General features: G+C 45.7%; 1 protein-coding gene across 11 annotated transcripts in view; it reads right to left on the reverse strand.

Annotated features, from left to right (window-relative positions):
• FNIP2 (folliculin interacting protein 2) overlaps window positions 1-13,487 on the reverse strand; it is a 125,856-nt gene that overhangs the window by 32,760 nt on the left and 79,609 nt on the right. For all 11 annotated transcript variants that reach the window (XM_042234398.2, XM_042234397.2, XM_042234406.2 and 8 more), the window contains 3 exons: window positions 7,199-7,328; window positions 856-1,057; window positions 496-584 (listed from right to left, as the gene is read on the reverse strand). In XM_042234398.2, coding sequence (XP_042090332.1) covers window positions 496-584; window positions 856-1,057; window positions 7,199-7,328 — 421 coding nt within the window. The remainder of the gene's footprint in view (window positions 1-495; window positions 585-855; window positions 1,058-7,198; window positions 7,329-13,487) is intronic.

A 13,487-nucleotide genomic window follows, 5' to 3' on the forward strand; every position in this document is an offset into this window, starting at 1 on the left:
GTGATCATGTGATTTATGTCCTGAGGAGGACCCTCACGGGGAGGACTCCGGGTGTGCACAGGACGGTCCTGACAAACTGGGGTGTCACGTCCCTGACACACACACTCTCCCCACTTGCGCTCTGGACGAGCATCTGGACTTCAGGTTTTCCGCATCTGTAAAATGGGCTAAGAGTGCTTACTCTGAGGCTTCTGTGAGATGATGTGAGACCTATGAGCATGAGTTTTCTCCATTCATTCTGGTAAAGACAATCAGATCAAAGACTGTCCCTCAGGCAGTCAAGAGGATAACTTGGGGCTGGTGACTTAAACTTTTTGCTCCTTTGGGCCTTAGCTTCCAAGGAAGGAGCTGCTAAAATAACCAATAACTGCCAGCCCCCAGGTTGGAATTCGCCCCAAACTCTGAATTCCGAGCCACGGTTTCCACGCATGTGGAGGTTCAAGGCTGCTGCTCCACAATGTCCCTTGCTGGGTTCGCCAAACGTTGCCAACTTACCTGAACTCCCCCAGAGCTTCCATCAGACGGCTGACATAGAACTGGACACGGAGACTCGACTCTGCTATCTTCCTGCAGGAAATCATGGCCTTCGGTGGAGAGAAAAGAAGCCACTTTATGCTGAGACAACTTTCCTTCACAATCACCTACCAGGCTTTATTCATGAGACAAGGCTACAGCCCACATGGGAGGCAGTAATTCCCTTTCCCAAAGCAGTGAGCACCTGCCGACTGGCATCAGTGCGTCCACGGATCTGTCTACCTCTGCTGCCGCCAACCCACGTGCCCCGGGAAAGCGATCTGGTAGAGGGAGCCCGCAGCCCTTACAGCCCCGCGGGGCCACGCACTGCACTTTCAGTACCTTTTCAATGGCACTCTTCAGCCTGTTCATGTGAGATTCAAACAGGGGGAAATGAGAAAAAAAGAAGTCCTGGAAATTCCTCTGTGCCTCTTCCTTCTCGCACAGTGAAAAGATGATGCTTATGGCAATCTTCTTCCTCCGGACTATGGCTGGGTTGGAACTGCAGGTTTCTTCGGCCAGGCTGAACGTCTCATCCATTGACCTGGAAGGAGAAGGGGTTTGAGGAGTCGCTCTGCATCAGTGGACCACGGTGAAAATGAGCCATGAAGCCAGGGCGGCACCCTGACAGCCTATCAGGGCACGTGGTCCTCACTCAGACCACATCCCCTGCTAAGGAGTCATCCTCCGGCAGATCCTGTTGTGAAAATGAAAACCTCCACTTGATACTCCGTGTTATCCTAACATGAAAAGAAACTTCAGTGAGAACTGAAAGTAATTTTAAGTGCCCTCTTTTAGACTCTTAGTCCTTTTCCCTTGGACTGTGTTCCATCAGACTGGCGGTATTTCAGAAGGGGTGTGAAACATCTGTTGGCTCAAAACACAGGCCCTCAGTTTTGGCTAATAGATACCCATAGATAAGAATCTCTGAAAGGGAAGGTCCTCTGTGGTCCACTGTGTGACCAGGACATCACGTTTGGACATTAACTAGTAGCCAAGGTTTGCTTTCCCAAGGTTGCTAAAACTATTAGATGAAGTTACTCCTATAAATGCTGAGACTAAGACACGTGACCTTGAACATTCTCCGGGAAACCCCCAAGAAGACAGACCAGCCTCTCTTCTACTATAGTCAGCACCTGGACCAACTTAACGTTCTGTGCAAAGACTCTGCTTCTAGGATGAGAGAAGCACGAAGCCAACAAACTGAATACGTATTCAATTTGTTGTAAGGGGTGAACCTCACAAATACCGCCAATCCAGGTCTCTCCTTTATTCTGAAAAACCGCTATATGACCATGCAGCTGCCAACCGCAAGAGTGAAAGATTTTAATTATTTTGTTTTTTTTTCTATAAAGACACCAAAGCAAAGGATGTGCATTCATGCTAAGTCGCTTCAGTTATGTACAACTCTTTGTGACCCTATGGACTGTAGTCCGCCAGGCTCCTCTGTCCATGGGATTCTCCAGGTGAGAATACTGGAGGGGGTAGACATGCCCTGCTCCAGGGGATCTTCCTGACCCAGGGATAGAATCCGCATCTATGTCTCCTGCACTGGCAGGCGGGTTCTTTACCACTAGCGCCACCTTTAGGAAGTCCCGAAGCAAGTGACATCACACTGCAAATTAAAGTGCCTAGCATGGCACAAGGTAGGTTTGCAGTAAATCTTTCTCATTGACCCTAGTGTTCAGCTTTGTCTGTTGCTAAGCACAGGAGGATGCTGCCTCCTCCATGTCCTTTACTACAAACTACACCCTGATGGTCACGTCTGCTGGCAGAACTCAAGGCAACCAGCCTCATTCCCAGTCTTTAACTTGTTATTTAGTGCTCTACTCATAGGAGATTTCGAACATATCCACATTTTAAAAACACACACACATCAGAAGTTTTACGGTCAAGAAAACTATCTCTTTTAAAATGAGATTAAAAAAGGAAAGGAGACAGGCATCGTGTTCAAACTTCAGAGGACCATGTCATTGGTGTGGCTGATAAATCAGTAAAAGACTTCACTCACAGACACACCAGGGGAAGGACATGGTCTCCCAGTGCTCTTGTAAATGCAAGGCATTAAAATAAACCAGCAACTGCTTTCTCTGAGAAACTCCTAGATCCTAATTATTTGCTTGGCAGAAAGAAACCGTCGAGGTGCTCTTAATTAATTTCATACAATGCACCCTCTTCTTTTCCACAGTACCTGTCCTATAACTTTGATTCTCTGCACCAGTTTATTTGTATTCTGTAGAGGAAATTTTGAGCTTATGTTATACCAATCCTTTCTTGAAACCCTTTCTTCTTTGTCATCTCCTACTTCCTTTTGCAAAAGTAAAAATGCCAGTCTGCATGTCTTGCTCAATGTGGTCTCTAATAATCAAACTGCAGTGGCCATCCAGCTCTCTTCAGATGTCTGAGTCAGCTCCAGCTCCACCCTGAAAACAGTACCCAACTCCAGTCAGCACAGTAGACAGTGCCGCCTGCTGAATTTCTGAGAATCACCTGCAGCTCTAACAGTGTGTTGGCTCTCACTTGCTCCCCCGAATTCTAAAGCAGCTGAGTTTCATTCAGTCTGTAGTAGGCTTGGATTGGCCATGCAAACTGGAATAAATCAGGCCATGTGGTATTTATAAATATACTTTTTTTAAGCCTGGGATCATTTTTTTTTAATTGGAGGAAAATTACTTAACAATGTTGTGTTGGTTTCTGCCATACGACGACTCAAATCAGTCATAATTATATAAATATCCCCTCCCTCTTGAGACCCCCCGCCTTTCTCATCCCAGCCCTTTAGGTAATCACAGAGCGCAAGGCTAAGCTCCTTGTGTTATGTTACACAGCAGCTTTCCACTAGCTATTTTACACACGCTACTTTCTCAATTTGTCCTACTCGTTCTTTCCCCTGCTTATGCTCACAAGTCTGTTCTCTGCGTCTGCAACTCCATTTCTTCCCTGTAAATAGGTTCAACAGTACTATTTTTCTAGATTCCATATGTATGCATTAATATATGATATTTCTGGTATTCGTTTTTCTCTGACTTGCTTTGCTCTGTATAACTGGCTCTTGGTTCATCCACCTCACTACAACTGACTCACATTCCTTCCTTTTTATGGCTGAGTATTACTGTAAATATGCTTTTAAGATCAATCTACATGATAGCATGCTTCAAAGTGTTTTTCAGCATTTAACTATGCACACAAATACTTTACCATAGCTTTACTGTCAGGGCACTAGGCGAGATACACAGTCCATTTTGCAAACATGGAAACTGAGGCAGAGTGACCGACTTGCTTCAGAGCAGAAAGCTTTTCAATGACCACGCTGCAATCAGAGCCAAGGGCTTCTGTCTGCTGGCCCTGGCTCACTGCTTGGACACTGGGAATGCCCACGGCTCTGGCCCCACGTCTGATCTGTCTGCTGGGATCACCCAGCTGGAGCACTAAGGGGAGGGGCTGGGAGCAATCACACAGCTGACAGGCCTTCAAGTCAAGGGAAGACCAAGCTACACACTGAATTGTTCTTCTTATTAAAAAAACCAAACAGAACTTTGTTGACACTTATGAACAGCATTTACATACATTATGAATACTTCAAGATCTTAAATGAAGCCAAAACTCTACTATTTAAGTACATCTCAGTGACCCGTAGCTGATCTCAGGACTACTTAGTCTAACTGCTTATGTCACTCTGAACTTACACTGAATCTGTGGATTACACTGGAATATATGAAATCACCATTTCTGTATGTCAAAGAACATCTCATCAGCAACTCTGGTTACTCATTTTATAATTCAAGTTAGCAGCCTTTCTGGGGCATTACAGCTGCTTCTTCAGGGTTTCAACAGCCCCACTAAGCAGGGAAATCTCTGCAGCCTCTCTCCCCGACCCCTCTGGCAGCACCTCTGCATCAGCTGATAAACTGCCCCCTGACTCCGCCCGCCCTGTCTCCAGTCACCAAAGCTCCCCAAGTGGGATGGCAGGGCCCCAGGTACGGGTGTCCACAAGCAGCCAACCCTGTGGACTGTGAAGATCCTCCCTGGCCACCCTGAACTCTCTCTGGAATGAAGTCTTTGCTGTGAGTTTTCCCTCAGAGCAGAAGCAATCACTCCTCTGGTACCCACTGTTCTCTGGTCCAGTGTCAGAGACTAATCTCCACTCCCGCAAGGGTGCTGCCACAAGGGAGACGGGCGACACCCCTGTAGCTGAAGGATCTTCACAGGCAGTGGTGGATGCTGAGTCCCTGCAGCTCTTCCGTCCTGGGCGTCAGACAGGACAAGCCCAGGGCCAGCCCAGGCTGTGCCCCCTCGCAGGGCTGCTCTCAGAATAAGCTTGAGGTAATATTCAGTGGGTACGATCTTGATCCCTAACTGGGTCACCTTTAACTTCTGCTAAGTGAAGTCTGATGGGTGATGACGCATGCACACAGGCATGCACACAGATGCCAGGCAGCTGAACACACGGGGAGCTTGGACGCTGGGCAGTCAGCCTGGGGTCAGGCACATACCCACACAACCAGAACCCAGGTGCCACGAGGTCCCAAGGTGGCAAGGCTGGGACCTGGGCCCAGATAGGCGGAGCAGAGGGGCTGAGTGGGGGATGGACAAGGGGGTGGTGCAGAACACATGTGAAAGCCAGCTATGTTTTGGGGATCTGTAGCAGCTGCTCTTGCAGCTTCTGAGCCCCAGGGCAGTGAATTATCAAAAAGAAGGGCCTACAGTTACAGTGCAGTAAAGTATTAATACATCAGGGACTTACTAGAGTTCTTCAAAGAGTTTGTAATCTCTCATTTTGAAAACTGCAGCAACATTGCCAAGCAACTACTCACAAGCACAGAAATAGAAATCAAGTGTAGAGGTTGTTGCACTGCATAGAAAATACCCAAAACTTTCTAGATGAAGCTTTAGATGACGAAATTATTAATAAGGAAGCCCATTTTAAAGTTAATTTTCCATATAATTGACAACACAGTATAGACTGCATAAACAGGCATTCTGAATTATATGCAATGCACAAAGACACTTCTAATTTCTTGTAAGACCTCCATAAGTTGCAGGAATTGGCAGAGGAAACATTAAAATAATCTTGTATAAATTTACATTTAAAATTGAATTCAGACATACAAAATGGATATGTGTGAAGAATAAAATCTTTAGCAAAACTTTTCCATAAGAATAATCTGATCTAGATGTACTAAAATTTATATTTTTAAAGTTAATTAAAAATTTATCTCAATGTTGTTATAATCTATACAGCTTCAGTAACTGTTACAATAAACAAAATGAGCTTTGCCAAAACAGAAAAATTACCAAAAATTATCTGCCATCTTACATTTGAAAGGAGCAGCTAACACTGCTTTCAATTATGCCAACTGACATACAAATTCTGATGACCTAAACAAATGAATCTGCAGAAAAGTGAGCCAGAAAAATCTTATGAGTCAAGATATCGTATGAAGTATTACTACTGATTATACATAAAATTACTGCATCAAAACATTTTTTTTGCAATTTATAAGTTTATGTTAACAGTCACGGATCACTATTATTCCTATTATATTCTGAAAGTAAAATATTTTAAATGTATTTATTTATTTATTTATTTGGCTGTGCAGAGACTTAGTTGCAGCATGTGGGATCTAGTTCCTTGACCAGGGATTGAACCCAGGCCCCTTGCACAGGGAGTGTGCAGTCTTAACTGCTGAACCACCAGCACAGTCCTGAAAGTAAAATACTTTTAATGGAAAAGCCTTACACTCATTTTACAGGTTGTTCTCAAAATGCCTGGAGCATAATTTTTAAAAAAGAAACATTAACACGTGATGTTAATTTTGGGAGAAGAGGGTGCCGGCAGCCTGACGCCCTCTACATGTCTCAGCCCCCCATATCTCAGCCTGTTCTTTCAGGACCACTTCCATGAAGGTTCCCCAAGCCCCAAGACCTCCAGAATGCTGCCTCTCTCCCCCAAGCTCCAAACACCCTACCATCTCTAAACATTTATCTTCTTTATACCATTATTTACCTGTGCGTCTTCATGAACTCTGAAATGCAGTTGTGCAGCTGACTCTTCACTCCCTCACAGACCCTATACACGCTACTCACAACTCAACTTACTAAGTCAACCAACTGTCGTCTGGATTTTATAGGGACAACCATCTTCATTCCCTCTTAAGTTGTGGGTTGTACGAAGAAGAGATTGGAAGCTATTGATGTAACATCATCATAAGTCAAAAATGTACATTTTGCAGTATAACTAAACTTTAGATCTGAAACCAACTGAAATAAAGGCAAAGGGTATCTTGGTATCAACTCTATTCATAATCAAACTCATGACTGTTAAAGAATTTAAGTTTTACCAAAAAAAAACCAAAATGGTGTATGTCACCATTCCTGGGTTCATACATTTTCAAAGACCATACTGTGTCACCATAAGCCAAGATTTATTCCAGCCTTCTCACTTACACAAGCTACTCCCGGAGGGGAGCCAGTACAGAGAACGTACTCACTTTAAATCAACACAGATCTACCCAGATATTCCCAGTGTCTTTCCTGGACCCTCAACATGAAAACTTCCAGGCTGAGCTGAAGCTGAGTGGAAAGTTTCCACACTTTCCCAGGGACAGCAAGTGAACGCGGTGTCTGCGGGCACCCCCCGGTTGCCCACTTGGGTGCTCCTTGCACCACGGGGGACCCAGCTTACCTCCTGGGGATGATGCCGTTTTCCAAGCTTGTGGTCTGGCTCCGAAGCCAGCGGCGCTGGTAGCTGCTGGACGAGGAGGTGGAGGAGCTTGGAGATGGGAACGGTGTGATCAGAAGGCTGCTCAGGGAGGCTGCGAGGAGATTGGAAAGTGAGAGTTGAACTCAAGCAGCCTGCGTGAACCTACACGAAAGCACAAGCCCGGGATCCTAACTGTTCAGGTTCTACAGGACACACCCTGCAGGGGGAAACTGGCCTCCCTGAGACTTTTGTACTGCGAGAAAATATCCCATAAAAGGGGAAACAAGTCAAAAGGAACAGGGACCACAGACAGAGCCTTGCATCCATAACCAGACCTCACTTATAAATGCAAACAATTATTACTCATCCACTCAGAGTACAAACTGCAGATTTCTGATACAGTGTTCCACAGAACTATTGCTGTTGCTGCCGGGTAACCAGTGCCCTGCACAGCATTTACTCACACACATTAACCTTTCTTGACTGCTTCTTCACTCTATTCAGAGGTGAAATCCAGGCAGAAAGGTAGTTCCTCCACACAGCATTGCCTCTCCTGCACCCCCAGCCCGAAATGCGCAGCATTTGCCCCCAGCCTCGGGCCCACTGCCACTGCCTCGCTGTGAAAGAGGAATATGTGCCTGTGCGCATGTGCTCAGTTGTCCAACTCTTTAGGACCCCATGAACGGGGGTCCATCAGGCTCTTCTGCCCATGGAATTTTCTAAGCAAGAATGCTGGAGTGGGCTGCCATTTCCTCCTGCAGGGGATCTTCCCAATCCAGGGCTTGAACCCAGGTCTCTTCCATCTCCTGCACTGGCCAGGTGGATTCTTTACCACCAGTGCCACCTGGGAAGTCTTGTGAAAGTGGAACAACTAGTCCTAAATTGTTTTTCCGCTTGGACTACTTATTTGCCTCGGGCCTCTCTGCTTCTTCCTGTTGAGTAGTATCAGTGCCTCCCTAAGCAGGAGTGACACACCTTCTGACTGGTCCCCCTCAGGGCAGGCAAAAGGGCTTCTTTCAAATCTCCGCTGCTGGGCGGAGCTCTGTGGGTTTGGAAAGGTGGAGGAGGCAGACATTTTCCCCTTTTACCTCCCCCAAGTTACTGGGTCAGGTAGAGAAGGGAACGGAATGTGACAGGCAGCCAGCCGACATTTTCAGACACAGGTACTGACTTCACTAAGCACAGTATACCATGCTCAGGGACACCACTGGAAGGCTGCTTCTCCACGTGAGCCATCATGTTTTTATTTCTACTTTTACAGGCAGATGGAAATACGTTCCCAACGTGAGTTCTGAAATCCTGCGAGGGTTGCCTGGCTGCGCAGCAAGCATCTACAATGTGCCAGGCACTATGCAGTGCATGGTGGCCCTGCATGGAGCTGACGGCTGCAAGACCAGAGAACCCCCAGCCACAAGGGTGAGAAGCTAACAATCTAGGCTTCCTTGTCCATAGCAGAGGTGCTGTGAGCATCCACGAGACGCTCTTCTTCTGATCCAGTCAACATGCACAGCAAAGGTGGAGCTGTGGATCCGTTGTATCCAGGATGTGCCTGGGACACAATGGACAATGAACAAAGGTTTGCTGAACATGGGGCACTTCTGCACTAAAGTGCTGCCAGGTGAGGCTGGCCTGGTTTCAGCCTTGAGGCTGGATTTACACCTCCAAAATCAAATCCCCATTTCAAGTATCAGTGAGCAGGTAATTCTATTGAGAATTCTGAAGGGAGATAGAGTTTTTCCTCAAAGTAACAGAATACTACTTAATCAAAAAAATCCTAATTAGACATATCTGCTCCACCCCCAAGTTCTCAAAATCCCCTACAAGATCCAAAAGATCCTCGTTCCCTATTTCCAAATCTCAGGGTCCTTGGTCTCATGCTGAGCACATCAGCTTCTTCTTGGCAGGTGGAGGACACCATTGAGAGGTAGCGCTTGTATTATAAATACTTGTCCCCACCCTGTCACAAAAGCAGGATGGGATGAGCTGAGGACCACTGTCTTCTAGAAGTCATGCTCATGCTGTGTGCCCAGTCGTGTTGACTCTGTGACCCCATGGACTGTAGCCTGTCAGGCTCCTCTGTCCACGGGATTCTCCAGGCAAGAACACTGGAGTGGATTGCCATGCCCTCCTCCATGGATGTTCCTGTCCCAAGAATTAAACCTAAGTCTCCTGCATCTCCTGCATTAGCAGGCAGATTCCTTATGACTGTACCACCTGGGAAATCCTCTGGAAGTGCTACAGCTGCATGATTCTTCTGTTCAGTAGAGGAGGAGTAAGACCCAGGCTCTCCTTCAAATCCCAGCTCTGTGGCTCACTGGCTGGGACACCTGGGTGGTTCACTTCACCTGTCAGCTTTCTCATCCATAAAACGGGAGCAGTAAGGGACCACACCTCAGTATGTTTTGTGAGAGCTGCAACCTGCTAGTGGATTATAAATTATTTAGCAGATCAAAACTGGTATTTTAAAAGAGAAGTATGAATGAAAATAGAGTAGAAGGCAGCGTTAACACTAATTTATGATAGTTCTGTTTGTCATATATAAAGATGTTTGTTACTGGATCATGATGCGAAATGCATTAGCGTGGGCGGCAGACAAAAGAAAGCTTTAAAAACCACTGACCTATTTCATACAGTTCCTGTGAGGATTAAACAAATCATTACATGTAAAACGCCAGCCCAGTGCCCATACAGTAAACGTTACCTACTCACTCTGACAATTCTCGGAAAAGGTGGGCCAGGTAAGACATTTCAGAGTACTACTAAAAGGTCATTAATTCTGAATAGTTGATTGTGAAAAGAACTGAGAACTTGTAATAGAGACATGAAAAAGAAAAGCAAAAAATTAAAATAATAAAATCCAAGGAGGATGTTCCCTTTATCCATACTATAGAATGCTGAATAATAATTGTGATAAAAATATAAGCTAAAGGGCTCGCTGAGCATTCTCCAACATTTCCTGAAAAATATTTTGGGGCCTTCGCTGGTGGTCCAGTGGCTAAGACTCTGTGCTCCCAATGCAGAGGGCCCAGATTCAATCCCTAGTCAGGGAACTAGACTCCACAGGCCACAACTAAGAGTTCACATGCTGTAACTCATGATTCCACGTGCCACAACTTGAAAGAAAAAAAAAAAAAAAAGATCTCGAGTGCCACAATTACCAACACAGCCAAATAAAATAAATATTTTTAAAATGCATTTTGATATCATATAGTAAGATATTTATGCAGAAGTACTGAAGTGTATACAGTCAATCACGCATGCATGCTGCGTTGTTTCAGTCATATCTGAGTCTGTGCGACCCCATGGACTGTAGCCCACCAGGCTCCTCTGTCCATGGGATTCTCCAGGCAAGAATACTGGAGTGGGTTGTCGTGCCCTCTTCCAGGGGATCTTTCCAACCCAGGGATCGAACCAGCATCTCCTGGGTCTCCTGCATCGGCAGGCAGAGTCTTTACCACTGGTGCCACCTGAAACCCGTAGTCAATCACATGTTTTAGCAAATGATACAGCTACAACTCTCAGACACAAGAACAGGCCTCATTTTGCCTTGTAACCAACCTACTGCCATTTTCATGAGAAAAAGATGGACTCAATCCCCATTTAGTGCGTGTGGCTACGGGCTGGGCCATGGTCTACAAGGGAGTGCAGCCTGGATGCTGCTGGGGTGCTGGTCCCCATCCCCAGGGCTGCGTGGGCTTCCCTGGCTGGCTCACTCACTTCACTGTGGGCCTGGCATCTCCAGGACACCAAAGAGCTTTGCACAGGAGTTCCACGGGGTAGGTCCCAGCCCACACCATGCTTCCTGTCAGCTCCACAAGTTGGTGCCTTGGTTGTAAAATGTGCGACTTTCAGTTAAATTATTCACAGCCTCGGCTCCAGCTTTAAAAGTGCTATGTCTAACACTTCTTAATATTTTTAGTATCGCTCTTCTTTTTAGAATACTTTTATAATTAGCACAAATGCTAATGAATACAGACTGCAAAGATTTTTGGAGTTTTGCACATGAATAAGAAAACAATTTATGCTTGCATCCCCACCCTCCTGACAGAGGGGGGCTCTTCAACAAGTGTCTATTTATTCCTACAGAAATTAGCGTAAGAAAAAATACATCTGTAGGCTTAAAAATGTCAACTGCTGGCTCTTCTTGACCTGTGTTGTTCAAGATAAGGATTCAGCTTTATCTGGAAATATGTCTGCTATTTGGAGAGCTTACTGTATTGACGATCTGACAAAATCTGGATTCAAAGTGACAACACCCTGAAACTCTTAAATCCATTTGCTCAACTTTGACTGAGCATTTACTAAGTTCCTGGCACCACCTGGGCCTGAGGCAGAAAGTTACAGCACAGAAAGGTCTTAACAAGCTCTGTCCTTAACAAGCCTGCATGCATGGAGTAAATAAACAAGATGATATCAGACAGTGTTAAGTTCACATGATTTTCTTCAAGCAACCAGGACAAAAGTTTATTCTCCAGTCAGTGGTCTGAGAACACCCTTGTGAAAATGGTACATCTCAACTAAAACTGAAATCCAGAAAGAGCCAGTCATGGAAAGGGCATATCAGATGTCGCCCAGGAAAATGACCAGATCATCTGAGTGTGTCTCTTTAAAAAAATCTGTATGTACTCCTCCTCGTATATATGGGGAACATGCCCCCACCCCCGCCCCACCCCACTCAAGGATCCATTGAACATCTCCTATATGCCAGGCAGGATTCAGGCTGCTGGGGATGGAACAGTCAGCGTGACACAGTAGCTGGGTCTCTGCCCCAGGGGAGCTTACTCTCTATGGGAAAAGCAGCAGCAAGCAAAAATCCCCAAGGAATTACAAAACACAACCAGAGTGTGGAGAGTCCACAGGGGCAAACTCAACACTGGAAAAGGAAATGCAAACTCAAACACTCAGAAGCTGCTACAATTCCTCCAATGGGAAGAACTGTGAGTTTGGCTGGTTGATGCTGCTGCAAAATGGAGTCATGCGCTCTCCGACCTGACAGCATCCTGGGACAGTACAGAGGCAGGACTGCAGCAAACATCTGGGTCTAGAGTGCAAGCTTGGACCTGCCAGATAGCCCTCACTTGCAGGAGACACCTGGGTGGAGGAAGCCACAGAAGCCCGAGCCTTCCATCTCCTGCAGAACTTGGACAGGACAGATGGGGTGTCTTTGTTTCTGGACACACTCTTGCCAAAACTCAGTTCAGTTCAGTCGCTCAGTCATGTCCAACTCTTTGTGACCCCATGAACCGCAGCACGCCAAGCCTCCCTGTTCATCACCAACTCCCAGAGTCCACCCAAATCCATGTCCATCAAGTCAGTGATGCCATCCAACCATCTCATCCTCTGTTGTCCCCTTCTCCTCCTGCCCTCAATCTTTTCCCACATCAGGGTCTTTTCCAATGAGTCAGCTCTTCGCATCAGGTGGCCAAAGTGTTGGAGTTTCAGCTTCAGCATCAGTCCTTCCAATAAATATTCAGGGCTACTTTCCTTTTAGATTGACTGCTTTGGTCTCCTTGCAGTCCAAGGGAGTCTTGGACTCTTCTCCAACACCACAGTTCAAAAGCATCAATTCTTGGGTGCTCAGCTTTCTTTATAGCCCAACTCTCACATCCATACATGACCACAGGAAAAACCATAGCTTTGAGTAGATGGACTTTTGTTGACAAAGTAATGTCTCTGCTTTTTAATATGCTGCCTAGGTTAGTCATAACTTTCCTTCCAAGGAGTAAGCGTCTTTTAATTTCATGGCTGCAATCACTATCTGCAGTGATTTTGGAGCTCAAAAAAATAAAGTCTGACACTGTTTCCATTGTTTCCCCATCTATTTCCCATGAAGTGATGGGACCAGATGCCATGATCTTAGTTTTCTGAATGCTGAGTTTTAAGCCAACTTTTCGCTCTCCTCTTTCACTTTCATCAAGAGGCTCTTTAGTTCTTCTTCATTTTCTGCCATAAAGGTGGTGTCATCTGCATATCTGAGGTTATTGATATTTCTCCTGGCAATCTTAATTCCAGCTTCTGCTTCATCCAGCCCAGCATTTCTCATGATGAACTCTGCATATAAGTTAAATAAATAGGGTGACAATATACAGCCTTGACGTACTCCTTTTCCTATTTGGAACCAATCTGTTGTTCCATGTCCAGTTCTAACTGTTGCTTCCTGACCTGCATACAGGTTTCTTAAGAGACAGGTCAGATGGTCTGGCATTTCCATCTCTTTCAGAATTTTCCACAGTTTATTGTGATCCACACAGTCAAAGGCCTTGGCATAGTC

Source organism: Ovis aries, chromosome 17 (genome assembly GCF_016772045.2).
Source record: "Ovis aries strain OAR_USU_Benz2616 breed Rambouillet chromosome 17, ARS-UI_Ramb_v3.0, whole genome shotgun sequence".
Taxonomy (NCBI): Eukaryota; Metazoa; Chordata; class Mammalia; order Artiodactyla; family Bovidae; genus Ovis; species Ovis aries.